The 25,313-nt window shown below is 45.3% G+C and overlaps 1 protein-coding gene across 1 annotated transcript in view; it reads left to right on the top strand.

The window, feature by feature from the left end:
* LOC139275093 (E3 ubiquitin-protein ligase RNF149-like) overlaps nucleotides 1-25,313 on the top strand; it is a 68,388-nt gene that overhangs the window by 22,733 nt on the left and 20,342 nt on the right. The window contains exons 3-4 of the mRNA XM_070892084.1: nucleotides 22,491-22,741; nucleotides 24,801-24,884. Coding sequence (XP_070748185.1) covers nucleotides 22,491-22,741; nucleotides 24,801-24,884 — 335 coding nt within the window. The remainder of the gene's footprint in view (nucleotides 1-22,490; nucleotides 22,742-24,800; nucleotides 24,885-25,313) is intronic.

Below are 25,313 nucleotides of genomic sequence, written 5' to 3'. Positions count from 1 at the left end.
CTGACACATTGAGCGGAAAGATAGGTTATGAAAGTAAACGAGCACGAAATATAAAAACAGACATAAGAGTTTCTTCATGTACATAAAAAGGAAAAGAGTGGATAAAGTAAATGTTGGTCCCCTGGAGGATGAGACTGGGGAATTGATAATGGAGAACAGGGAAATGGCAGAGACATAGAAAATAGGTGCAGGCTTAGGCCATTCGGCCCTTCAAGCCTGCACAGCCATTCAATAAGATCATGGCTGATCATTCACCTCCGTACCCCTTTCCTGCTTTCTCTCCATACCCCTTGATCCCTTTAGCCGTCAGGACCATATCTAACTCCCTCTTGAAGCCAGTTCATTAGCTATATTCAACAACTCTCTGCAGTAGGGAATTCCACAGGTTAACAACTCTGAGTGAAGAAGTTTCTCCTCATTTCAGTCCTAAATGGCTTACCCCTTTATCCTTAGACTGTGACCCCTGGTTCTGGACTTCCCCAACATCGGGAACATTCTTTCTGCATCTAACCTGTCCCGTCCCGTCATAATTTTATATGTTTCTGTGAGATCTCCTCTCATCCTTCGAAACTCCAGTGAATACAGAGGTCCAGTTGATCCATTTCTCCTCATATATCAGTCCTGCCATCCTGGGAATCAGTCTGGTAAACCTTCGCTGCACTCCCTCAATAGCAAGAACGTCCTTCCTCAGATTAGGAGACCAAAACTGAACACAATATTCCAGATGAGGCCTCACCAAGGCCCTGTACAACTGCAATAAGACCTCCCTGCTCCTATACTCAAATCCCCTAGCTATGAAGGCCAACATACCATTTCCCTTCTTCACCGCCTGCTGTACCTGCATGCCAACTTTCAATGACTGATGTACCATGACACCCAGGTCTCATTGCACCTTCCCTTTTCCTAATCTGCCACCATTCAAATAATAATCTGCCTTCATGTTTTTGCTCCCAAAGTGGATAACCTCACATTTATCCACATTATACTGCATCTGAATTGAACAAATATTTTGTATCTGTCTTCACGGTAGAAGACACTAAAAACATCCCAACAGTTGTTAATCAAGTGGCTATATGTGGGAAGGAACTTAATACAATCACTATCACTAATGAAGTAGTACTAGGTAAAATAATGGGACTAAAGACAGACAAGTCTCCTGGACTTATGCCTTACATCCTAGGGTCTTAAGGGAAGTGGCTGCAGAGATAGTGGATGTAATCTACCAAATTTTCCTGGATTCTGGGGCGGTCCCAGCAGATTGGAAAACTGCAAATCTCACGCCCCTATTTAAAAAAGAAAAAGGAGGCAGACAAAAAGCAGGAAACTAGAGATCAGTTAGCCTAACATCTGTCACTGGGAAAATGCCGGAGTCCATTATTAAGGAAGCAGTAGCGGGACATTGAATCGTGCTTTTCCAAATCAAGCTGAGTCAGCATGGTTTTATGAAAGGGAAATCATGTTCGACAAATTTTCTGGAGTTCTTTGAGGCTGTAACGAGCAGGGTGGATAAGGGGGAACCAGTGGATGTGGTGTATTTGGATCTCCAGAAGGCATTCGATAAGGTGCCACATAAGAGGTTACTGCACAAGATAAAAGCTCACGGGATTGGGGGTAATATATTAGCATGGATAGAGGATTGGCTAACTAACAGAAAACCGAGAGTCTGGATAAATGTGTCATTTTCTAGTTGGCAAACAGTGACAACTGGGGTGCCGCAATGATCGGTGCTGAGTCCTCAACTATTTACAATCTATATTAATGACTTGGATGAAGGGACCAAGTGTAATGTAGCCAAGTTTGCTGATGCTACAAAGATGGGTGGGAAAGCAAATTGTGAGGAGGACATAAAAAATATGCAAAGTGAGTGGACAAAAATTTGGCAGATGGAGTATAATGTGGGAAAATGTGAGGTTATCCATTTTGGCAGAAATAATAGAAAAGCAAATTATAATTTAAATGGAGAAAAATTGCAAAGTGCTGCAGTACAGTGGGACCTGGGGGTCCTTGTGCATGAAACACAAAAAGTTAATATACAGGTACAGCAAGTAATCAGGAAGGCAAATGGAATGTTGGCCTTTATTGCAAGGGGGATAGAGTATAAAATCAGAGAAGTCCTGCTACAACTGTGCAGAGTATTGGTGAGGCTACATCTGGAGTATTGCATACAATTTTGGTCTCTGTTTAAGGAAGGATATACTTGCATTGGAGGCTGTTCAGAGAAAGTTCACTCGGTTGATTCCGGTGATGAAGGGTGTTGTGTATGTATAATATAAGTATATACCCTATACACTCAATGTACATTTACATAAGACTACTGGATGTACCTTCACACTGTATATACTATGCTTGTACCACCAGAGGGTGCAACTGGTGGAGACCTAGGGGTACATGACAGGTAACCAGGTATAAAAGGGAGCTCACCATGTATACCCTCACTCAGGAGCTGTAATAAATGGACTAAGGTCACCACAGTTCAAGTACAATACATTACCTCGTGGAGTCATTACTAGATTGCTTACAGACACAATAACTGGCGACGAGATTACGAATTTCCACGCGAAAAATGGCTAACCTTGGCACCTTTCAACAATTTGCCGATGGGGTAGATTGGGAGGCCTTTGTGGAAAGGCTCGAACACTTTTTCATTGCGAATGACCTGGCGGGAGACACACCGACCTCGCTAGCTGATAAGCGCCGAGCTATCCTGCTCAGCAGTTGTGGGCCCCCACCGACTATGGCCTCGTCAGGGACTTGCTAGCTCCAGAGAAGACAACAACCAAAACATATGCGGAGCAGCTCAGACCTAAAGAAAGCATCCTCACAGCCAGACAACGGTTCTATGCCCACCGAAGGCCAAGAAATCGCAAAATATGCTACAGACCTCAGACGATTGGCTGCACCATGTGATTTTGGCGACCACCTCACCGAAACGCTGCGGGACATCTTCATTATTGGAATTGGCCATGAGAGCCTCCTCCACAGGTGGCCTTCTGCGGACGTCAAGGTCACTCTGCAGAAGGCAATTAACGTGAGCTTGGTGTGCATGATCTTGGCCTGCGATTCCAAGCGGATGACTTCGCCACCCCCCCCCCCCCCAGTACTCTAACCCGGTAAGTACTGTGAACCGACCGGCACCTTTTAGAGGCAAGGCTGCTGAACACAGTCTCTCTGGGTAGAGAGAACAGAAACCCGAGTCCTGCAACCCTGAGTCTGCCACATGGGGCCAACTGGCCAACCCCATGCTAGCACTGTGGAGGAAATCACAGGGCCCATCAGTGCTGCTACAAAGACTATACATGCAAAGGCTGTAACACGAAGGGCCACCTCCAGTGAATGTGCAAGAGAAGTTTTACTCACCGAGTCGATGAAGAATTGGCCGATCATCTGGACTCCAGCGATGATGAAGAGAGAGTCCATGAGGCAGCTCAGCCCCACGAAGAGGGGTACGGAGTGTTTACCTGCACCACCGAGAGTTCTCCATTTAAAATGGAAGTTGAAATCAACGGTGTCCCAGTCACAATGGAGGTGGACACTGGGGCGAGCCAGTCACTGATGAATCAAGCAGCCTTTTGAGAAACTCTGGGACAACCCAATCAAACGACCTAAATTGATCCCGATCCAAGTGAAGCTGCTCACCTACACAAACGACACCATCCCAGTTGGCAGCGTGGCTGTCCGGCTGTCCAGGTGTCCCATGGCGGCGCGATGCACAAGTTACCTTTTGTGGATTGCTGCTGGTGATGGTCCAACGCTGCTAGGAAGATGGATGAAACAAACCCGTTCGAGCTGGGAAAGCCTCCGCCGATCGACGTCCTATACGGCCCCGAATTTGGATCCAGCACAGCACCTGAGAAACCAGCCGCTCAACTTGACTGCGTGGAGACGACACAGACTGCTCAACCCAACGGAGAGATGATTCAGCCAAAACGACCCGACCTCACTTTCCAGGCTCCAGTGGCAGGACTCCGGAGGAAGAAAATCGCCACAAAAGGTAACTTTCCTACTTCTGTGGTAGAACCTGGGGGAAAAAAGGATCACCGCAGCCTACCTCGTGGAGAGAAAGAAGATGGCACCCACACCACGAGGTGAAGCGCCTGAAGTAAAGATGGCGGCGGCCAGACCACGAGGGGCAGCTTAGATGGAGCAACACGGGATGCCGAGCAGCGAACCGGATTGGGGTAAAGATTGCAAGGCCCTCTTAAAGGAGATCGGCAACCCAGCATACTTAAAGGGATAGTTCCACTCTTTGTACAGTGATGCCGGTAATACACATGTAAAAGATGTAATTGACAAATGCAAGTATGTAAATGTAACTAACCGTGTTGTATTGGGCGATTGCGGTCGGAGTCAATGTATTATGACAGTAAATGAAGAAATGATGTGTGATGCCGGGTTCTACATGTACGCCGACAAATCCAAGGGCAGCCTCCTGTCAGAAGCACCTAAGTCCAGCGGGAACTACCCGATCATGTAGCCTGCGCCTCGGGGACCAATGTGATGCCCCAGAGAGCGTGGACACACATAGAGGGAGCATACCAGCTGCAGGGCCAGCGATCAGCGGATGGCAAAGGCACCACTACCGGTACCCTGCCCCTGATCGGCTCTACCTCTCTGGCTTTACCAGGGCCAGTACCGGGAGCAAGAGGCTAGCACCCTCCAGCTCTCCCAATGGGACCTGGGATGACCAGGCTCCCACTATTGCTGAAGGGCAGCAGGGAGACACTGCAGCCCTCAAAGAAGGACAAGGAGGCCACACACTCCTGTGGCTCTGCCCACCACTAGGCAACGGCAAAGGCCCTGAGGCTCAGCCAGGTGAGCGATCCGAGCTCACCCAGCTGGCAGAGCCAGGCATCGCCGCCATCAGACAATCTGGACACCGTTCGGTTACTCTGGAACTAGCGTCCTCAACCACCTGCACCTACACAACCCAGGGGCAAGACTGTGATACCACGTATGTACCTTACCTGTAAAATGTACTTGTTCCACTATTGCAGAACCCAAACAGTGATGTAATTAATCCTTTGTTTTTTTTTATTCTTTCCTTCTGTACATTATGCACATGCAGGTGTTGAGCCACACACATGGTCTATGTATGGGTGGTGGGGGGAAATGGATGTATGTAGCCATGGACAGACATGGATAACACCCAGAACCCACTCAACCCTCACTGCAACCTCTAACCGTCCACTGCTGACCATTTCCCAATGTCGTGGCAAAAAGGACTTGGGGGGGCCAACAGGGAGAGAGCCAAGCCAAAGCATAGACAAGGTGCAAGTGCTTTGGGCACTCAAGTCTAGGGCCAGAGCACACAATGCAAAGGCTAGTGGCACAAGACTTGGGAGAAGAGTGATGTTGTGTATGTATAATATAAGTATATACCCTGTACACTCAATGTACAGTTACATCGACTACTGGATGTATCTTCACACTGTATACACTATGCCTGTACCACCAGAGGGTGCAACTGATGGAGACCTAGGGGTCACCTGCACACTGCAGGTAACCAGGTATAAAAGGGAGCTCACCTTACTGTATCCTTACTCAGGAGCTGCAATAAATGGTCTAAGGTCACCACAGTTCAAGTACAATACATTATCTCGTGGCGTCATTACTAGAGTGCTTATAGACACAGTAAAGGGGTTGACTTATGAAGATAGGTTGGGCCTATACTCATTGGAGTTCAGAAGAATGAGGTGATCTTATTGAAACATAAAATAATGAGGGGGCTCGACAAGGTGGATGCAGAGAGAATATTTCCACTCACGGGAAACTAAAACTTGGGGAAATAGTCCTATAATAAGGGGCCGCCCATTTAAAACTGAGATGAGGATGAATTTCTTAGGTTTGTAAATCTATAGAATTCTGTGCCCCAGAGAACTGTGGAGGCTGGGTCATTGAATATATTTAAGGTGGAGATAGACAGATTTTTGAGTGGTAAAGGAGTAAAGGGTTATGGGGAGCGGGCAGGGGAGTGGAGCTGAGTCCATGATCAGATCAGCCATGATATTGAATGGCGGAGCAGGCTTGAGGAGCCAAATGGCCTACTCCTGCTCCTATTTCTTTGTTATTCAGTTGAAAGAATTGATCTACACAAACACAATCTTGTTCCTCCTTCATCTTATAAACCTCGATCAAATCACCCCTAAGCCTACATTTCTCTAAAGTATAGAGGCCAAGCTCTTTGAGCCTCTATGTGTAACTAAGATGCTTTAAACTGGGAATTAATCCTACATCGCTCCTCTGCATCCTTTCCAAAGCCTCAATATCACCCACCATGTGAGGAGACCAAAATTAATCACAGTATTCTAACTGCGGCCCAACTAAGATTTTGTACAAGGGCAAAATGGTGTGCTTTGTTTTATTGTGAATTGTCCTATAAATACACCCTAGCACCCTCTTTACTTTAGCTATATCTTCCGGCATTGGTCATGAACATCATGTAATTAAACTTAAATAGCTAAATATTTATTACCTAGCAATTAATGTCACTTATGGGTAATTCTTCTTAGGCAGTTCCCTGGAGTCGAGGATGACTTGCTTCCACACCAATATTATGGGTTCTAAGGTGATTAATGAGTTCAATGTAGCATCTATAGACTCTGTTACAGATGGGGCAGGTGGTGGTTGAAGGGATGGGTAGGTGGAGTGCTTGGTTTGTCATACGCTCCTTCCGCGGTTTGTACTTGGCTTCCGCATGTTCCTGACGAAGTGACTCGAAGTGTTCGAAGCCTTCTCGAATGCTTCTCCAATTTGAGCGATCTTGGGCCAGGTCTTCTCAAGAGTCGATGAGGATGTTACATTCTTTTCAAGGAGGTTTTGATGATGTCCTTGAAGCGTTTTCTTTGCCATCCTGGAAATAACTTGCTGTGACAGAGCTGGGAGTAGAGTGCTTGTTTCGGGACTCTTGCATCAGACATGCGGACAATGTGGCTCGTCCATCGGAACTGATTGAGCATAATCAATGCCGCAATGCGGGGGATGTTGGCCTGAGAAAGAACACTGACATTGGTTCGCCTATCCTGCCAATGGATTTGCAGGATTTTGCGAAGACAGCGTTGATGGTACTTCTCCAGTGCTTTGAGGTGCCTACTGTACGTTGTCCATGTCTCTGAAGCATACAGGAGGGCGGGTAACATGACAGCCCTGTAGACCATGAGCTTGGTGCCAGGTTTGAGTTCTTGGTCGTCAAACACTCAAATGGCCGAAGGCTGCACTGGCACACTGAAGGCGGTGTTGGATTTCGTCATCGATGTCCACCCTCGCTGATGGAAGGCTCCCAAGGTATAGGAAATGGTCCACACTGTCCAAGGTGTCTCATCATGGATCTTGATAATCGGGGGGCAGTGTTACGATGCGGGAGGGCCATGTTGGTAAAGAATCTGTCTTTTTGATGTTTCATGTAAGGCCCAGTCTCTCGCACGCTTCAGTGAAGGAATCAACGATGGTTTGGAGTTTGGCCTCCGAATGTGCACAAACCCAAGCAGCCTGCATGCTGTAATTCAATGTCAGAGTTTGGGACAACCTTGATTCTGGACTGGAAGCGACGGAGATAGAACAATTTCCCGTACGTCCTGTAGATTAGCTCCACTCCGACGAGGAGCTTGCTAAAGGTGAGATGAAGTATTGCAGCGAGAAAGGTTGAGAAGAGCATTGGTGCAATGACATAGCCTTGCTTGACCCTGGTCAGTATTGGGTCTGTGGTGGATCCGTTGGTAAGGTTTATGGCTTGCATGTCATCGTGAAGCAGGTGGAGGATGGTGACAAATTTTTGAGGACAGCCGAATTTGAGAAGGACACTCCATAATGCCTCGGTTGACACAGTCCAAGGCCTTTGTGAGGCCAAAAAAGGCCATGTACAGAGATTGATGCTGCTCCTTGGATTTGTCGCGTGGTGAAAATCATGTCCGTTGTGCTTCTTAGTGGGCAGAATCAGCATTATGACCCTGCGAAGAGCTCTTCAGCCACTGGGAGGAGATGATTGAGGAGGATTCTTGCGATGACTTTTCCTGTGGCAGACAACAGGAAAACTCTTCTGTAATTACCACAAACGGACTTATCTCCTTTCTTGATAGTCGTTTTGTCCTCAATCGTGGTGTGCTTTGTTTTATTGTGAACTGTCCTATAAATAGACCCTAGCACCCTATTTGCTTTAGCTATAGCTTCATGGCATTGGTCATGAACATCATGTAATTGAACTTAAAATCCCTGGGGCTCGAATTTGGTGAACCTACTGCCGGCTGCCACCGAGTTTTCTCAGCAGCCTCCCTGTTTTTTCGCCAGTCTCCCCTCCGAGAGACTGTGGTGAGGCCCTCCTGCCGGCGGGGAGAGAAGACCGCTGGGAAGCATCCGCTGGCGTGCAATGCCGACAAAAGTCCTCCCGCCTGCTCCCTCCCGAGATTGGTCCGGGCGATCCTCTGCTCCAGCAGCAGAAAAGAGCGGCGTGTGAAGGCAGGTCCGGTAGGTGTGAAGACCTGCAAGAAAAGGTTAATGAAATGGTTTGCTTTATTTCTTTTGCAGTGATTTTGTTTGATAGGGTCCTCGAGGTTTTTTTTTCATTTGTTGGAAAAAAAAAAAATTTCCATTCCACCCCTCCCTGGGCCCGACTCTATTTTGCCACGGATCACATTTGCCGCCCAGAATCCGACCTACCGTCCACTGCTGCCCAGAATTGGCGTGTAACACCCATTATTTCCATTGGGTGTTTTGTTTCCTTCCATTTTTCCACCAAACTTCTGCCCAAAGTACCGTCAAGATCTTCGAGGTCCTTTCGACGGTAAATGGACAGAACTTGGGTTTGACCAAACACTGGCCCTAATTATTTATTACCCATGACACTTATGGGTAATATCATGACATAAAAGCCATAATTTAAGCACCATCTCTTCCTCCTATCATAATTGTAAAATATAATCTGGAAAATAACTTTACATATAGGATTGTAGATACAGTACTCCTACCTCTGAGAATTGTTGTAGTTCCTTGGAATCCTTAAAGAAAATGCAGTTAGGAAAAAGGATTTCTTACAAACTATAATTATTTCAAATTTCCTATGCTTAGTAAACTTCTGAATAGGCTGACAAGATACAGTATTTTCTTGAGCGAATCTTGCTAGATATTTATCTTGGTCTTTGTACTATGCATTGTATTAGAGTTCCGAGTAACAGGGACTGAACAACAGAAATATAGCAGAGGGGGCAGGGAAATAAAGTATGGGGGGAATAGAGAAATGAAAAATGTTTAACAGAGAAATGAAGGAAGGAATGAAAAATAGCAAGAAGCAAAGGAAGAGGAAATTATACGTTAAGAATATTGTTCTACAGTTGTGGATCCAAAATGTCTAGCTTTGCACTTGCTTTGTGTACACAGTGAAAATGAAACAAAAATATGGAGAGGAGAGTATACGGTGTAGGATGTCTAGTCAGTATGTGGGAACTAAGGATTGCAGCAAAACCATGCGACATTATGGGATGCTAGAGTAGCGTATGAACATTGTTATTTAACTTGTGGTAAGTTGTGATGTACCCTTGATGCGTGCATTCCTAAGTCATTTGGTTCATGTAAAACAGTGTTCAAGATCTATTTGAGCAATCCAGATATATTTGGTTGAATTTGTAGTGTTTGAGAAATTCTGCATTGTGGAGTTTTGTAGTGGCAAGAAGGAGCAATAATTGGTGACAGCACATTTCTCTAACAAACCAATGTGCAGCTGTGACAATTCAAATCAGTGCTGTTTTCTTATTATTCTGAGCACTGGCTTTTTACAGCTGTGCACAAATAACCCTTTAAGAAATGTTCTGAAGAGAAACCAGTCACTTTTGGAAAAATCAGGCACATGAATTTTCCTGGGCGAAACTTGCGTCGAGTGTAAATAGTTCCTGTACTGCAATGGCATATTTAACAATGGACAATGCCTTAGCATTGGTTCGACAGCTCTGCAGTGTTGCATTTTATTTGTGCAGCATTTATTGTTAACCTCCTAGGATACTATTTTGACAACCCTAGTCAATATGCAGAGCATGCTAGTACGAGCAGAGGATTGCTTAGTTTATTATGCCAAAAAAACTAACATATGGTTACAAACCTTGGATTTTAACCTTTGTTTTAATCACATTGATTGAACAGTTGGATATGATGCTATTTTTAATGCACTGTTGGCAGCATTAAAGTAACTGGTATGATACAATATGTTGCTTGCACACATACACAATTGGTGTGTTGGAGTTGGGTGGGGATCAGAAGATCTTCAGAGTATGCCTGTGTCTACTCAACAGTGGGATCGAGCACACCAGCATTTTGCAATCTGAATGCGCTGCTGCTACTGAATGCGCTCGATAACAGTTGAGTACAAGCTTATTAAAGTATTCAAAATTATGCTGCTGTGGGTGGGGCTTCCCCATTCCCTTTTCTTGGTTTGCTCCAAAAAAGCAATGTCATCGCTGTAAGCAAGTTTATATTTTTAAAAACTGGCACATTTTGAAACTAACTTTCTGGCTTTTGGGAGTGACTGAGAACTTGGAATTTTTAGGCCATTTTCAGTTGCTTTTGTTTTTCACTTCCCACTATTGTCTGGAGTTAAGGTCTTAATTTAAGTACCAAGAACTGGTAGGAAATTCATCCCCCTGGGAATTATTCTTGCACCTCAGGGGGATGCGGGGGAATTCCACAGGAAAGCGCAGAAGCAGGTCTGCATATGCCTGTGGCAATCTGCGCCCCCCCACCCCCCCCCACCACTTACTCAAGGAAGAAAGTCGGTAGATCCCATCAGTTACTGAGGAATGTCCAAAATCTGCCTCCACTTCCTACATCTCTCCAGAGAGAGTGTCTCAGAACTTGCTGTCACCTGTAATTTATCCTGCATCCAGGACTGGGACAGCTCTTGCTGTATTTGCTAAGGTCACTGCTACCTTCAACTTCATTGCAAATGGCCCTTTTCAAGCGTCCTTGGGTGATATCTATCAAATCAACCAGTTTGCCATGCATGACTGCTTACAACATGTTACTGATGCCTTGTTTGGCAGGGTAAATAAATGTGAGTGCTTAGAAGAGGTGCAACAAAGGTTCACAAAATTGATTCCTGGGTGAGTGGGTTTGTCTATGAGGAGAGATTGAGTAGAATGGGGTTATATTCTCGAGTTTAGAAGAATGAGAGATGATCTAATTGAAACAGATAAAATTCTTAGAGGGCTTTATTGTGTTCCTAACACAGATGAGACTGCACACAGGGAGGTTAAAGTAACAGTGACCTCAGTCTTTATTAAGACACTCCAGAGTGAGGAACAGGCCTTTGGGGCTGGCTTATCCACCCCAAAGTCAAAGTGAAAACTATTTACAAGGTGAGGTGGTCGGGAGCCTTTCTTTCCTTGGTGGACCACCTCAGTACAAGTGTCTGTTCTGGTGTGTTGGCTGTGCCCTCGCTGGGCTGGCGTGTTGTTGGCCCTGCAGGGCTGCTAGGTGAGCCTGGTCTTGCTGGGCTGTTGGGCATGATGGGTTCGATTTCCTGGTCCGGCGTGGTGTCGTTGATCCTTTGGGTGTGTGTTGTGGGCTCGAAAAAGGTGGTGTCTGCTGTGGGTTGTTCAGGGCAGTCTGTGAACCTCGTTTGCTCCAGGTGCTATCTGAAAATTTGTCCATTGTCTGGTTTGACTACAAACACCCTATTCCCTTCTTTAGCTATCACCGTGCCCGCGATCCACTTGGGACCATGTCCATAGTTTAGCACATACACCGGGTCATTCAGATCAATTTACCGTGACAGTGGCGCGACTATCGTTTACATTTTGTTGCTGCCGCCTGCTCTACACCTGATCATGCAGGTTGGGGTGAACCAGCGAGAGTCTGGTTTTAAGTGTCCTTTTCATGAGTAGCTCAGCCGGAGGCACCCCTGAGAGCAAGTAGGGTAGCTGAGCAGTACTCGGGACAGGCGGATTTGGAGTGAGCCTTCTGTGACTCGTTTAAGGCTTTGATGGTTTGTACTGCCTGCCCTGCCTGCCCATTGGAGGCTGGTTTAAATGGAGCCGAGGTGGCATGTTTGATCCCATTGCAGATCATGAATTCTTTCAATTTGGCACTGATGAAACATGGCCCGTTGTCACTGACCAGTATGTCAGGCAGGCCGTGGGTGGCAAACATGGCCCTCAGGCTTTCAGCGGTGGCGGTGCTTCCCGACATTGTTTCACATTCAATCCATTTTGAAAAAGCATCCACCACCACCAGGAACATTGTATCGAGAAATGGGCCCGCATAGTCGACATGGATCCTCGACCATGGTCTGGAGGGCCAAAACCACAAATTTAGTGGTGCCTCTCTGGGTGCGTTGCTCAACTGAGCACATACGCTGCATTGCCGTACACAGGACTCTAAGTCAGAGTCGATACTGGGCCACCACATGTGGGATGTGGCTATCGCTTTCATCATTACTATACCTGGGTGTGTGCTGTAGAGATCCGAGATGAACGTCTCCCTGCCCTTTTTTGGTAGCACTACGTGGTTACCCCACAACAGGCAGTCTGTCTGAATGGACAGCTCGTCCTTTCGCCGCTGGAACGGTTTGATTGGCTCTTGCATTTCAACGGGGATGCTGGCCCAGCTCCCATGCAGTACACAGTTTTTTACTAGGGACAGCAGAGGATCTTGGCTGATCCAAGTCCTAATCTGGCGACCCGTGACAGGTGAGTTATCATTTTCAAACGCTTCCATGACCATCAACAAGTCTGTGGGCTGCGCCACCACCAAGAAGTTTGCAGGCTGCGCCATTTCCACCCGCGTGGTGGGCAGTGGTAGCCGACTGAGAGCATCCGCACAGTTCTCGGTGCCTGGCCTATGGCGGATGGTATAGTTATACGCTGATAGCGCTAGAGCCCACCTTTGTATGCAGGCTTAGGCATTAGTATTTATTCCCTTGTTTTCAGCGAACAGGGATGTGAGGGGCTTGTGATCCGTTTCCAGCTCAAATGTGAGGCCAAACAGGTATTGATGCATTTTTTTTTTTACCCCGAACACACACGCTAATGCCTCTTTCTCAATCATGCTGTAGGCCCTCTCGGCCTTAGACAAGCTCCTGGAAGCATAGGCGACAGATTGCAACTTCAGAAGGATGAGGGGTGATCTTAAGGAAACATTTAAAATGATGAAGGGGATAAACAAGATAGAGCAGAGAGGTTGTTTCCACTGGTCGGGGAGACTAGAACTAGTGGACACAGCCTCAAAATACGGGGGAGCCAATTTAAAAACGAGTTGAGAAGGAATTTCTTTTCCCAGAGGGTTGTGAATCTGTGGAATTCTCTGCCCAAGGAAGCAGTTGAGGCTAGCTCATTGAATGTATTCAAATTACATATAGATAGATTTTTAACCAATAAGGGAATTAAGGGTTATGGGGAGCGGGTGGGTAAGTAGAGCTGAGTCCACGGCCAGATCAGCCATGATCTTGTTGAATGGCGGAGCAGGCTCGAGGGGCTAGATGGCCTACTCCTGTTCCTAATTCTTATGTTCTCATGTTCTCCGCAACGTTAGCTTGTTGTAATACACACCCGACTCCGTACGACGACGCGTCACATGCTAGCACAAGTCTTTTACATGGGTTATACAATACAAGCAGCTTGTTGGAGCATAAAATGTTTCGGGCTTTCTCAAAAGCAATTACTTGTTTTTTTTTCCCCCATACCCAGTTCTCACCTTTGCGCAATAACACATGTAGGGGCTCGAAGAGGGTACTTAACCCTGGTAGGTAGTTAGCAAAATAGTTGAGCTCTGTGACGTTCTGTGGCCTGGGCGCGTTCCTGATTGCCTCTGTCTTGGCGTCTGTGGGCCGAATGCCATCCGCCGCGATCTTGCTCCTCAAAAACTCCACTTCTGTTGCCATGAAGACGAATTTCGACCTCTTCAGCCGCAGCCCTACGCGATCCAGTCGCTGGAGGACCTCCTCCAGGTTTTATAGGTGCTCGGCGGTGTCCCAACCCGTGGCTAATATGTCATCCTGAAAGACCACCATGTGTGGTACCGACTTGAGTAGGCTCTCCATGTTTCTCTGGAAGATCGCTGCAGCCGACCGAATTACAAACTGACATCTGTTGTAGATGAACAGTCCCTTGTGCGTGTTGATGCAGGTGAGGCCCTTCGAAAACTCCTCCAGCTCGTGCGTCATGTAGGCCGAAGTCAGGTCGAGCTTGGTCTTGCCTCCTGCCAGCATCGCAAATAGGTCGGTTGCCTTAGGTAGCGGGTATTGGTCCTGTAGCGAGAAACGATTAATAGTTACTTTATAATCACCGCAAATCCTGACCATGCTATCACTTTTGAGTACTGGAACAATCGGGCTGGCCCACTCGCTGAATTCCACTGGGGAGATGATGCCCTTGCGTTGCAGCCTGTCCAACTCGATTTCCACTCGCTCCCTCATCATGTGAGGTACCACTCACACCTTGTGGTGAACGGGTCGTGCCTCTGGGACCAAGTGGATCTGCACCTTCACCCCGGAAAAGTTTCCAATACCTGGCTCAAAAAGAGAAAGAAATTTGTTAAGAACCTGGGTAGATGAGGCCTCATCGACATGTGATAGCGCTCGGATGTCATCCCAGTTCCAATGGATTTTGCCCAGCCAGCTCCTTCCCAGCAGTGTGGGGCCATCGCCCAGGACAATCCAAAGTGGCAGTCCGTGCACCGTGCCCTCGTAGGTGACCTTGACCATGGCGCTGCCAGGACAGCGATAAGCTCTTTGGTGTACATTCTCAGTTTTGTGTGGATGGAGCTCAGGGCTGGTCTGAATGCCTTGTTGCATCACAGTCTCTCAAACATCTTTTTACTCATGGTGAATTGGCTAGCGCCAGTGTTCAGTTCCATGGCTACTGGTAAGCCATTCAATTTTACGTTTAGCATTATAGGTGGACATTTCGTCAAATGTGTGCACCCCGTGTACTTCAGCATCTGCCTCTTCTCTCTGAGACTAGAAATTGTTTTGATCCACCATGGACCGATCTTCCTCTGCCACGTGGTGGTTAGCAGGTTTTGCAGAGCTTGCAGCTCATTTGCAAGCTCGTTGGAGGTGCCCCATTGTTCCACAGCTCTTGCAAACATACCCTTTGAAGCGGCATGAATAGGCTGAATGGAAGACTCCACAACGCCAGCAAGGTGTGAATTGCCTTGCATTCATCCTTTGTTGGCGACTCGGTCATTTGGGTCACCTGAGGGCTGATGGCAGTTGCAGACTCGTGGGTTCTGCCCTGTACATTTCTGCTTGCAAACACCGTTCCAGTTAATTTATGAACATTGCTAGCACTTGTGCGCTGAGAGATTTGTTTGGTGTTATCACTGGTGGACATAAACGCCTGTGCTATCGCAATGGCCTTACTGAGGGTCGGTGTCTCTACAGTCTAAAGTTTTCGTAGGATGGTCTCATGGCCACTGTCCAGTACAAAATAGTCTCTGAGCATTTGTTCCAGGTAGCCATCAAACTCACATTGTCCTGCAAGTCGCCTTAGCTCGCCGACGTAGCTCACCACTTCCTGACTTTCAGATCGCTGGCACGTGTAGAACCGATACCTCGCCATCAGCACGCTCTCCCTCGGGTTAAGATGCTCCCAAACCAGTATACACAGCTCCACATACGACATATCTGTGGGTTTCACCGGAGCCAGAAGATTCTTCATGAGGCTGTAGGTCGGTGCCCCGCAGTCTGTGAGGAGGACTGCTTTCCTTCTCCGTCCAGCTCGTTGGCTACAAAGTACTAGTCTAGCCGTTCGACATAGGCTTCACAGTCCTCACCCTCTGAGAACTTCTCCAGGATGCCCACAGTTTGCTGCATCTTTGTGTTGGAGTCATATTCTCGTCGCCAGTTATTGTGTTCCTAACACAGATGAGGCTGCACACAGGGAGGTTAAAGTAACAGTGACTTCAGTCTTTAATAAGACACTCCAGAGTGAGGAACAGGCCTTGGGGGCCGGCTTTTATACAATGCTCCAAAAGGATGCTGGGATCCCTTGGGACTTCAGGGGATGAGCTCCCTGGTGGCGGAACATGGGAGTGCATGCTTTACAGATACACAACAGGCTTGACAGAGTAGATGCTGAGAGGCTGTTTCCCCTGGCAAGAGAGTCTAGAACTATGGGTTACAGTCTCGGTATCTAGAATGTTGGAAAATGATCACCAATGCATCCGCTATTTCTAGGGCCACCTCCTTAAGTACTCTGGGAGGCAGCCTATCAGGCCCTGGGGATTTATTGACCTTCAATCCCATCAATTTCCCCAACACAATTTCCTGACTAATAAGGATTTCCTTCAGTTCCTCCTGAAATACGAACTCCGATTGTAGTTTTAACTTTTTAATCTTGGCAGAGAGCAACAATCTGCTGGCTGATTGCCAGTTCCTTTGTCTTACTGAAACCACATGGTCAAAATGGCTGTATTTATACCGGGTTTAATTTACAGAAAAGAACTCTCCTTCTTTGACCTTTATTGGCTCAATTAATAGTCTTTTAACGTTTTAATTGGCTCGCTACCCAAGGTCCGAAAATGTCAATTGATTGATGACTTAATGCAATGTAGCCTGTGTTTTTTCACAGCCTGTCTAAATGCAGCCTGGCTGCAGAGCTTGAATTCTCTATCAATCCCCCCTTTGATTCTTTCACAAACTGAATCATAAAACATCAGCTATCACTGGTTAAACATTCTACAAAATAATTTCATACATGTTAATAGAGTTTCCTTCTAAAATTTGTTGATGTGTTTCGCCACATATCCGGACTAGTAGCTTCCACACAAATTTACACCAACCCGAGTTCCATCGTGGCCACAATGGAAGTTTGGTTTTAGTAGGTTAATTAACCTTATTCCAATTTAATCCAAATCAATATCTTAATTCAACCAGTAAACAAGCTTTCCTTAAGCATAACATACCCCTGTGCCATGTACAGACGGTCTGCTGGGACCTGCAAGGTGTCTCACCTGCGGGACAGCAGCTACAGCCGCCTGGTCGCAACAACATTTAATCAACATAAACAAACAATATAAAAGTAAAACAATTACAACAAATAGAATTAAACCTTCCACCAATGAAGTTCCTATTGAACCTAGCCATTCAGTGGCTCCACTCCACAAAGTGAATGATGGGGGTTGCTTAAGTTTTTCTACCTCCTTTTGGATATGCTCCGCTAAGTGGGTCATTTCTTCGGAGCTATCTGGGATATATGTGCAACACTCAGTTCCGAGTAGGGTGCAAGTACCTCCCTTTTCAGCCAGGATGTAATCAAGGGCCAGTCTATTCTGTAGGGCTACTGTGCGGATTGCTACCATTTCTGCATTGATTTTAACTAGGGCCTCTGAGGTATCATTGGCTACTCATTCCACAACGGATGCCATGTTAATGGATTCCCTTGCCAGTTTGGCGGTCCCATACCCAGGGATCAGAATGGCAAAGAACCTCTCTGTTTCTGTGATAGCTCTCTTAGGACGGTGTAAATGTTCCGACAGTAACTTTTTATATGATACATATAAGGCACAATGTAGGCTAAATAGCAGGATCCCATCCAATTCTGGGGCAGCCAAAGGTAGGCCTTGTGGCCACACACCTGATAGGTGCCATTATATGCAATGAATGTTAGCTGTTTCTTTGTCAGCAACACTCCGGGGCCTGTCCAGGCTTTTCCATCTGTTTTATTCATAATCCCAGTTACGTTAAAAATTCCCACATCGGCCCAGTTTGGACAGTTCCGTGGCTTGATTATATTATAATTTCGGGAGCAGTTACTATACCCCATATTTTGACCTCCTTTGATGTTTCTAATCAGACAGACTGATTCCCCCGGTCTTCCTATTCCCGTTGTATTAGTGACAACAAAAAATGGGGGCCGTTTGGAATTATTGTAGCACGGTTGGTATCCCCCTTCAAAGGTAGTCAGATTGTAACCTGCTGACTTCCATTTACGTGCCCAGTTTTCGGTATCCTGAAACGCATTGCCTGTTTTGTTTTGATTAATTATCCACTCAGCCATTTCTGAGATATTCAAGGGAACTGGCCTCAAGGGAATCCCTCCCTTTGAGTGAATAGGAATATGCGCACACACCCAACAACTAGAAATGTTACCTTGTTTGGCATAAATGTATGACATATATAAAAAGGTATTTACATGTAATTCCCTTGCTACCCTACTATTTCCCTTTGGTGCAGAGGGTCGGCTAGTAAGAAGTAGGCCTATGCCTAGAATACCTACAATCAATAATACAGTAAATTTATAAATTTTCGCAAAAAGTAATTGTCCTTATTAGATTTCAGCTTCAGTTACGGGTGCTCGTTTAACATGTGAAGCGTGGATCCAGGCTTTCTTTTCTTGGACTTTAACAGCTGCCTGAGTGGTCAATAACACTTGATAAGGTCCCTCCCACTTGGCACCCAAAGGTTCTTTATGCAACTTTTTCACATACACCCAGACTCCCAGGATGATGTCGTGTCCTCCTTCGGGTGGATTACCCCAAGCTGCCGATACCTGTCGGGGAAACAGAACTAATAGCATTGGTTAAGTTCTGACAGTATGATAACAAAGTGTCACTCATTAAGTGAACATCAGCTTTCCGTAAATCGATAGTTCCTGGCAGCGACATGGGTCTTCCTGTTATAATTTCAAATGAGCTTAGACCTGTAGTTCTGTTCGGGGTTGCCCTAATGCTACATAGCACTATTGGTAGTGCCTGGGGCCATGGTGTTCCTTCTTGGTGATATTTGGCAAGCCGTTGTTTCAGAGTTCGATTCATTCGTTCTACTTGTCCTGATGATTGTGGATGATAAGGACAGTGTAAATCCCACGTAATGTAAATGACGCAGGCTCAATCTGGAGTAGGCCACAATCGTTCTTATCTTTAGCCCATATCGGGTGTTCCTTCAATTCTTCTTTCTTCAAAGTTCTAATTGACCATGTCACCCGACCATCCTCGAAATGCAACGATGAATCTACTTGGATTAGAATGTCCATTCCCAAAAGGGGTTGATCTACTGGACCTATCCAGACCGGCGTGGTCAGCCCTATAAGTATCGATGTTGTCCTTTTAATTTCCATTTTATGGCCTCCAACTCCATAGGCTGTACGTGCCCTACCATCCAACGGCAAAAAGTCTCCATATTGTAGGGGTAAGCATGTTAATTGCACCCTTGTGTCTAAAAGACAGTCCACATCCTTATCGCCCACCATCAGTTATTTATATAGCCCATCTCCCCTTTGTTGCATTAGTGCGAGAAGGGGGGCCAGGGTGGGCTCTAATTGTTTTTTGCTATCCCAAGTAACTCCTTCTGTTGTTGTATTGTCAGTCGCTTAAATGCTTCTATCTTGTGACAAGCCTGGCTTGTTGGCTGAATTGTATCCCTGGCTGCGTCCTCTTCCCCAGCCACGACCTTTCTGTTTTGCCCTGCACGTCTTGGCCCAGTGACCTTCTTTCCCACAATAATGACATTTTCCGGGTAATTTTCCTAATAACTGTTTATCGGAATCCTGGGATTTCCATCCCATAGCCTGTACAGCTCAGACTTTAGCTCCCATATCCCGATCTAATTGGTTACATCGATCCACCAATGCTGCAAAGGTAGTTCCTCTACCTTCCCAGTCCGGTAACACTACCTTAAGCATTTTGGACAGTTCTGGCTTTAGACCTGCCACGAAAGCTGCTTTCAGGGGTCCAAATACTTGTTCATCCATTTCCTCATTCGTATTATTCATACCCGAATGTTCTAGCCACGTGCATCTAAACCGCTCGTCATACTCCAGGACCTCCTCTGTTCCTTTCTGTTGGCTGGCTGCAATTTTTCCCCAGTCTGTCTTAGCTGGACTGAAGGCTTGTAGCCAGTGTTTAATCGCCTCCCATCCTGCGTCTAATTCTTGCTCATCCTGCCCCAAAGCTTCATCTACCTTGTCGTGCAATTTGCTTCCCTGTGTTTTTGGCACCATTATGGTCAAAATTTGCACTCCGTCCCAGGGATGAAGTTGATATATATTTTTTAAGCGGTCCAATTGGTCCCACGTTTTTACTCCCCCTTTCTTTGGATTGGGCAATTCCTTGGACCATTTATCAATTTTCTCTGGGTCTGCCGGAGCATGAGCTAAGTATTCTGCATACACCCTTCTCTTTGTTTTTTTGGTTCCGCCCTCATCCGCAGTCTCTTCTGATTTGACTACAACTCGTCTTTTTTAAAACTGGGCAAAGCGCACCCCTAATTCTTCATCCTCCTCCGACACTGTATTGTCGGAGGATTCAGAATCTGTATCTATTCCTCGGTCGTGTCTTCGGGTTTGCGCTTTTAATTTATCCAAACATGGGTACCCTGGGAATTGATCAATACATTTTCCTTTTCCTATTACTGTCTCTTTGACCTAATGATTTTTTCCATTCTTTAATTTCACCTTTAAGATCTTTAACTTCCACTTCCAGCTTTTCAAGTTCAAGCTTTTTCTGTCGCAGCTGTGCACAAACAGCTTGCAATTGATCCTTTGTACTGGTCAGTTCTCGGTCATGTTGGGAACGCATTATAATGTCATTCCGGTTTCGAATCTGGCCCATAACCGCTAGGGACCATCTAGTTCGCTCTTTATTTTTCATACGGGTCGTTTTTCCCCAGACCCTTTTAATCTCGTCCAAGGACCATTGTCCTTTGGAGGTTCCGTACTTTTGTTCGATCTTAATACAGGTTTTAGATAAGTTGAATTGTTGCTCTATGTATTCTTTCAACTGTTCGAGAATGTTATCTATTGAAACTTCAGGTGGTGCTTGTCCACCTTTAACAGTTGTAGGCAATTCTTTGCTCTTATCTCCTGCTGCCATTTCTTTACTGGGGTCTCGAGTCGTAGGCTCTCTCGCCGATCAATAGGTCGGTGATTAATTAACTAACACACCGCCGAAGTTTAGACGTCTATGGGACCTCGAGCCGACTACCAACCGGAGGGTTCGCAAACCGGAGGCTTTTGGAATCGCGTAGAAGGAGAGGCGAATTTAGACTTTTGACCGAGGACTTTTTAAAAAGAGGTGTCCTTACCTCAATATGTAGGTCCGATGTCCAAAATTCAGTTTCTTTCCTCAGCGACCCTGCTCGCAGCACCAAAATTGTTAGATCTCTTAATTTCCAATGAAATACGAACTCCGATTGTAGTTTTAACTTTTTAATCTTGGCAGAGAGCAATAATCTGCTGGCTGATTGCCAGTTCCTTTGTCTTACTGAAACCACATGGTCAAAATGGCTGTATTTATACCGGGTTCAATTTACAGAAAAGAACTCGCCTTCTTTGACCTTATTGGCTCAATTAATAGTCTTTTAATGTTTTAATTGGCTCGCTACCCAAGGTCCGAAAATGTCAAGTTGATTGAGGACTTAATGCAATGTGGCCTGTGTTTTTTCACAGCCTGTCTAAATGCAGCCTGGCTGCAGAGCTTGAATTCTCTATCAGTGCGCAAGTTTCTTTAACAAGATTAAACAAATTTAGGTGAAGGCTAGGATGTCTTCCAACGTCATCGGACAGCTGATGTAGTGGATCTGTTGGTTTCACTCGGTTCAAGTGGGGAAATGGGTTTTAAAGTTTTGCATGCAGGTACAGTAGTTGCAGTTAGGGGAACTGGGGACACATATTGTGATATCCCAAGATAACTTCAGTGCAGTGTAAAGGATGATTTGTGAAGCTATTAATTTTAGAAGGTGAACAGTGCATTGTTGCCCAAGGAAGTAAAGAGACAGTGGCCAATGTTTTACCTTGCTTTCTCTTGTGTAGTCATTGGAAGTTCTTGTGGCACTAGTCTGTAGTCCTGGGGTGAGAGGTGGCACTCAGTGCCAATGCCACCTCTTTCCACATGCACTCAGCAGTCACTCCCATTAGTGCCTCTCATCCCAGAATGTCTGAAGGTCTGGCTTATTAAAATGTTATGCTCTTTTTGACCTCTTTGCAATACCATGCTCCCTTCTTCGGGTGCATCTGCCAGATCTTCCACTTGAAGACATGCTTTAAAATTGCCACAGAGGCTCACATGTGCATTCTATGACGGTTCCTTCAGGCTTAAAAACTGGTCAGTACTTAGCTGCAGCTTCCCCAGCCTGCTGCTGCAATTTTCATTCATTCTAGATTTTTACATTTTCTTTCATTTCAATTCCCACAACACAGTACTCCTATGTTGCAAAGTAGTTATGCTCGGCCAGTGCCAGTGGGTGTGCAAGTGAGCTGCACTTGCTATTTATGATGGATCTTTGCTGGCAAGGATCATTGGCAGAGTACCATCTCCGGGCGCAACACTGTCATAAATGATCCTATGGATTTTCAGGTTTGTAATATTATTTGCTGAATTATTCTCCTCAAAATGAAGGATGTGAGTACTAGAGAATGCATCACTATGGATGGAAACTATATTTAATCTTGATTCCTGCCATCTCTCTCTTTTTAATTAGAATTCTTCAAATTGAATCCATTTTCTTTTATCCCATTCTTGCCTCATATTTGGATTGGATCTGTTACCAACATTTATTCTGTTTTCTTTGTTTTCAGGGACTGGAAATACTGTTGCTATCATGATTGGCAATTCAAAGGGAATGGAAATTCTGGAGTTAGTCCGTCGGGGTATCCCAGTGATAATGTCCATAACTGTTGGTACTCGTCATGTACAAGAGTGGATGAGCTCTCAGTCAATTGTGTTTGTAATTATCGCTTTCATAACAATGATGATCATTTCCCTGGCTTGGCTTATCTTCTACTATATTCAGAGATTTCTACATGCTGGATCACAGTTTTCAAGCCAGGTAAATACTTATGAATTGTGAGTTTAAAACTACTTTAAACTTCCCATCAACTATCTGAATATTCAGTTTGAGGCTTTCAGTATGCAAATAAAGCATCACTCTGGAAGTCAGTATTCCTGGTAGTTTCTTTGACTGAAGTTTTGTTAAATAATTTGCGTATTATGATAGACAAAATTTTCAAAAATGAATACTTTCTCTTTCTTAATTCAATTTCTAAATTTCCCTCCTTTTTGCTCTCTCACACTATGCTCCATTTCCAACTAAAAAAGTGAGCGATGAACTCACCAGATCTCTCTCTCTCTGCCACCACGCATCTTGTGCAAGTGTGGTCTGCGGCGATTCCTTCTGATTAGCCCTTTTTCCTGGTCTATAAGTGCCTTTCTTTAAAACCACTTCCTTCACTCAAACTCACCATTTTAAAAAAAAAACGATGTTCTAAAAAAATCTGTGTTCACTCACTGGCACAGTATGTTGGAGTATCAGTGTGCTGTACCATCACAGTACTTTGAATGTTGATAGCCTTGGAATCTTACCTGGACTATAGTCGGTCCTTGCATTTTAGCAGTGATTTGAACAGAATTTGATACTGATCTTTAATTATGTTCCAATTTATGTGGTAGAAATGTACAAGCAATATTAGTGTGGCTTTGTCATCAATCACTAAGATAAGTAATATACCTTTATTTCTAGATGACAATTTGTTTACTTGCTCAGCCAAGCGCTGACAAAACTCAATCAGCTGAGGCAAACTATTTTGAATGATGGGCAAACCCCATGACTTGAGCTTCTCAGTCTTCTGGGTGAGAGGCAAGCAAACCATATTTAAACCAGGGAGATCCCAGATCCCCAGGGTTATTTAACACAAAAATCAGCCAGGACGATCAAATGGCCTGACAACACTTGCTGTCCAGGCTCACACGTGAAGAGTGACCACTTGAATGAGACAACTGGTATCTGTAGAACCATACCCCAGCAAGGATACGAGAGCTTCAAATGAGGACTAGGGAGGTGAGAAAATAACACAAAATATTTATATAAAGTCTCAAGAAGCATGAACAAAGCTTGAGAGCCAACACAGAAATGATATTTAAGAGTCCAACCCAGCAGTCTCATGGAATAACAAAACAAAATAGGAAGTTTAACTGATTGACATTCCAATTAGGTCAAACAGCAGGGAGTTCCGAAGAGGGGGGTGAAATTGGATAGTGCCAGCCTGCCAGCACGAACTAGGAGCAGAAAACAATCCCATTGTGCCCCTTGGACCTCATTTAAATTAAACCTGAGAGCTGCAGACTCCAACTGCTCGTCCCCAAACAAACTAGATTTAAATTTCGGGCCATTGCAGCAGCCCTCGGGTAGCTTCTGCTCCTCCCGTCTCCACATTCAGGTAAGTTTTTTTTTAGTGGCGACCTCCAGCGGTTCCTTTAGCCACCGCTGGTTAGGCCACATGTAGAATTGGTTATCCTAGTGCCGGTTGTGTTCAGGGAAGCTGATTTTTGGGAAGGGGTCCTGAAACAGGTGTTGGGCTCTCTATTTCCATATGCATCGGCCCTACCACCTGTTTCAGGTGGGGGCCCTGGACACCGATATTTCAGCCTTTACCAATGTGGCAGGTGGCACAGTTCCGGTGTGGAATGTGTGCTCGAGCTGCCTGAGATATTAGATGATTAGGCGTCCATTTTACGCCTGTAAAAGTGGGCACAGCATCGGCAAATTTCTAAGCCAAGAAATGCAAAGCCAGCGCACCTTGCATAGCTGGGCTTTGGAGCAGGTTCTAAAAATTAAAAAATTAGATTCAACTTAAAATATTTAAAAGACTAGCTTAAAGTCACATGATGAGGAAAGCTAATGAAAGCATGAGTTAGAAAGCACTGAGAATATAAACCTGTCGGATTGTGGTACCGATTTTATTTTGGCTTATCGTGTACAAAAAGTTTTGAATGTGTACAGACTGGATAACAGCAACGTATATAAAGAAGATATGGTCAATGCTCTGCTACTCTAGATATAGACATTGCGACAGTTTTTAGTATAATCAATTTTTAACATCTGTTATCAGAACAAGAAAAACAAGAATAATAGGAAAGAAGCCAAGAAGGCTATTAGTAAACTTCAGCTTCATACTGTCAGGCGTGGAGATAGGGTAAGTCACTATTATTCTACTACTTGACTGTTGACAGGATTTTGATTTTTAATTATTTTCAACAACTTGCAGGGTGTGAGATCCTACCGGTGGTGCAGGGCCATGCTAAACATTTGCCGTGTATCCATTTCAGTAGCATAATCAGGTTATTTTCAGAAAGTGCTATTGTAAGATATTGTTTTTCCAATTGCACTGTGATATTTTTTTTTAGGGCACTTAAAACTTTTTAATGTACTTTCTTGGTTTTCATGCACTACCTTCAGCATAGATTGTGGACAAACCCACTCCCCTGCCACTCTGACCAGCTGCTGATAGGTATATAGAATGGTTGGATTGCCTTCTGAATCCACCCCCCCGCCCCCTCCTTTCTCAGGCGGTGGATGGCTTTCAGTCAGCATTTTCCACTGTGGGATGGCCAAGATGTGTGTG

Source organism: Pristiophorus japonicus, chromosome 10 (genome assembly GCF_044704955.1).
Source record: "Pristiophorus japonicus isolate sPriJap1 chromosome 10, sPriJap1.hap1, whole genome shotgun sequence".
Taxonomy (NCBI): domain Eukaryota; kingdom Metazoa; phylum Chordata; class Chondrichthyes; family Pristiophoridae; genus Pristiophorus; species Pristiophorus japonicus.
This window is presented reverse-complemented; position numbering and strand designations above follow the sequence as displayed.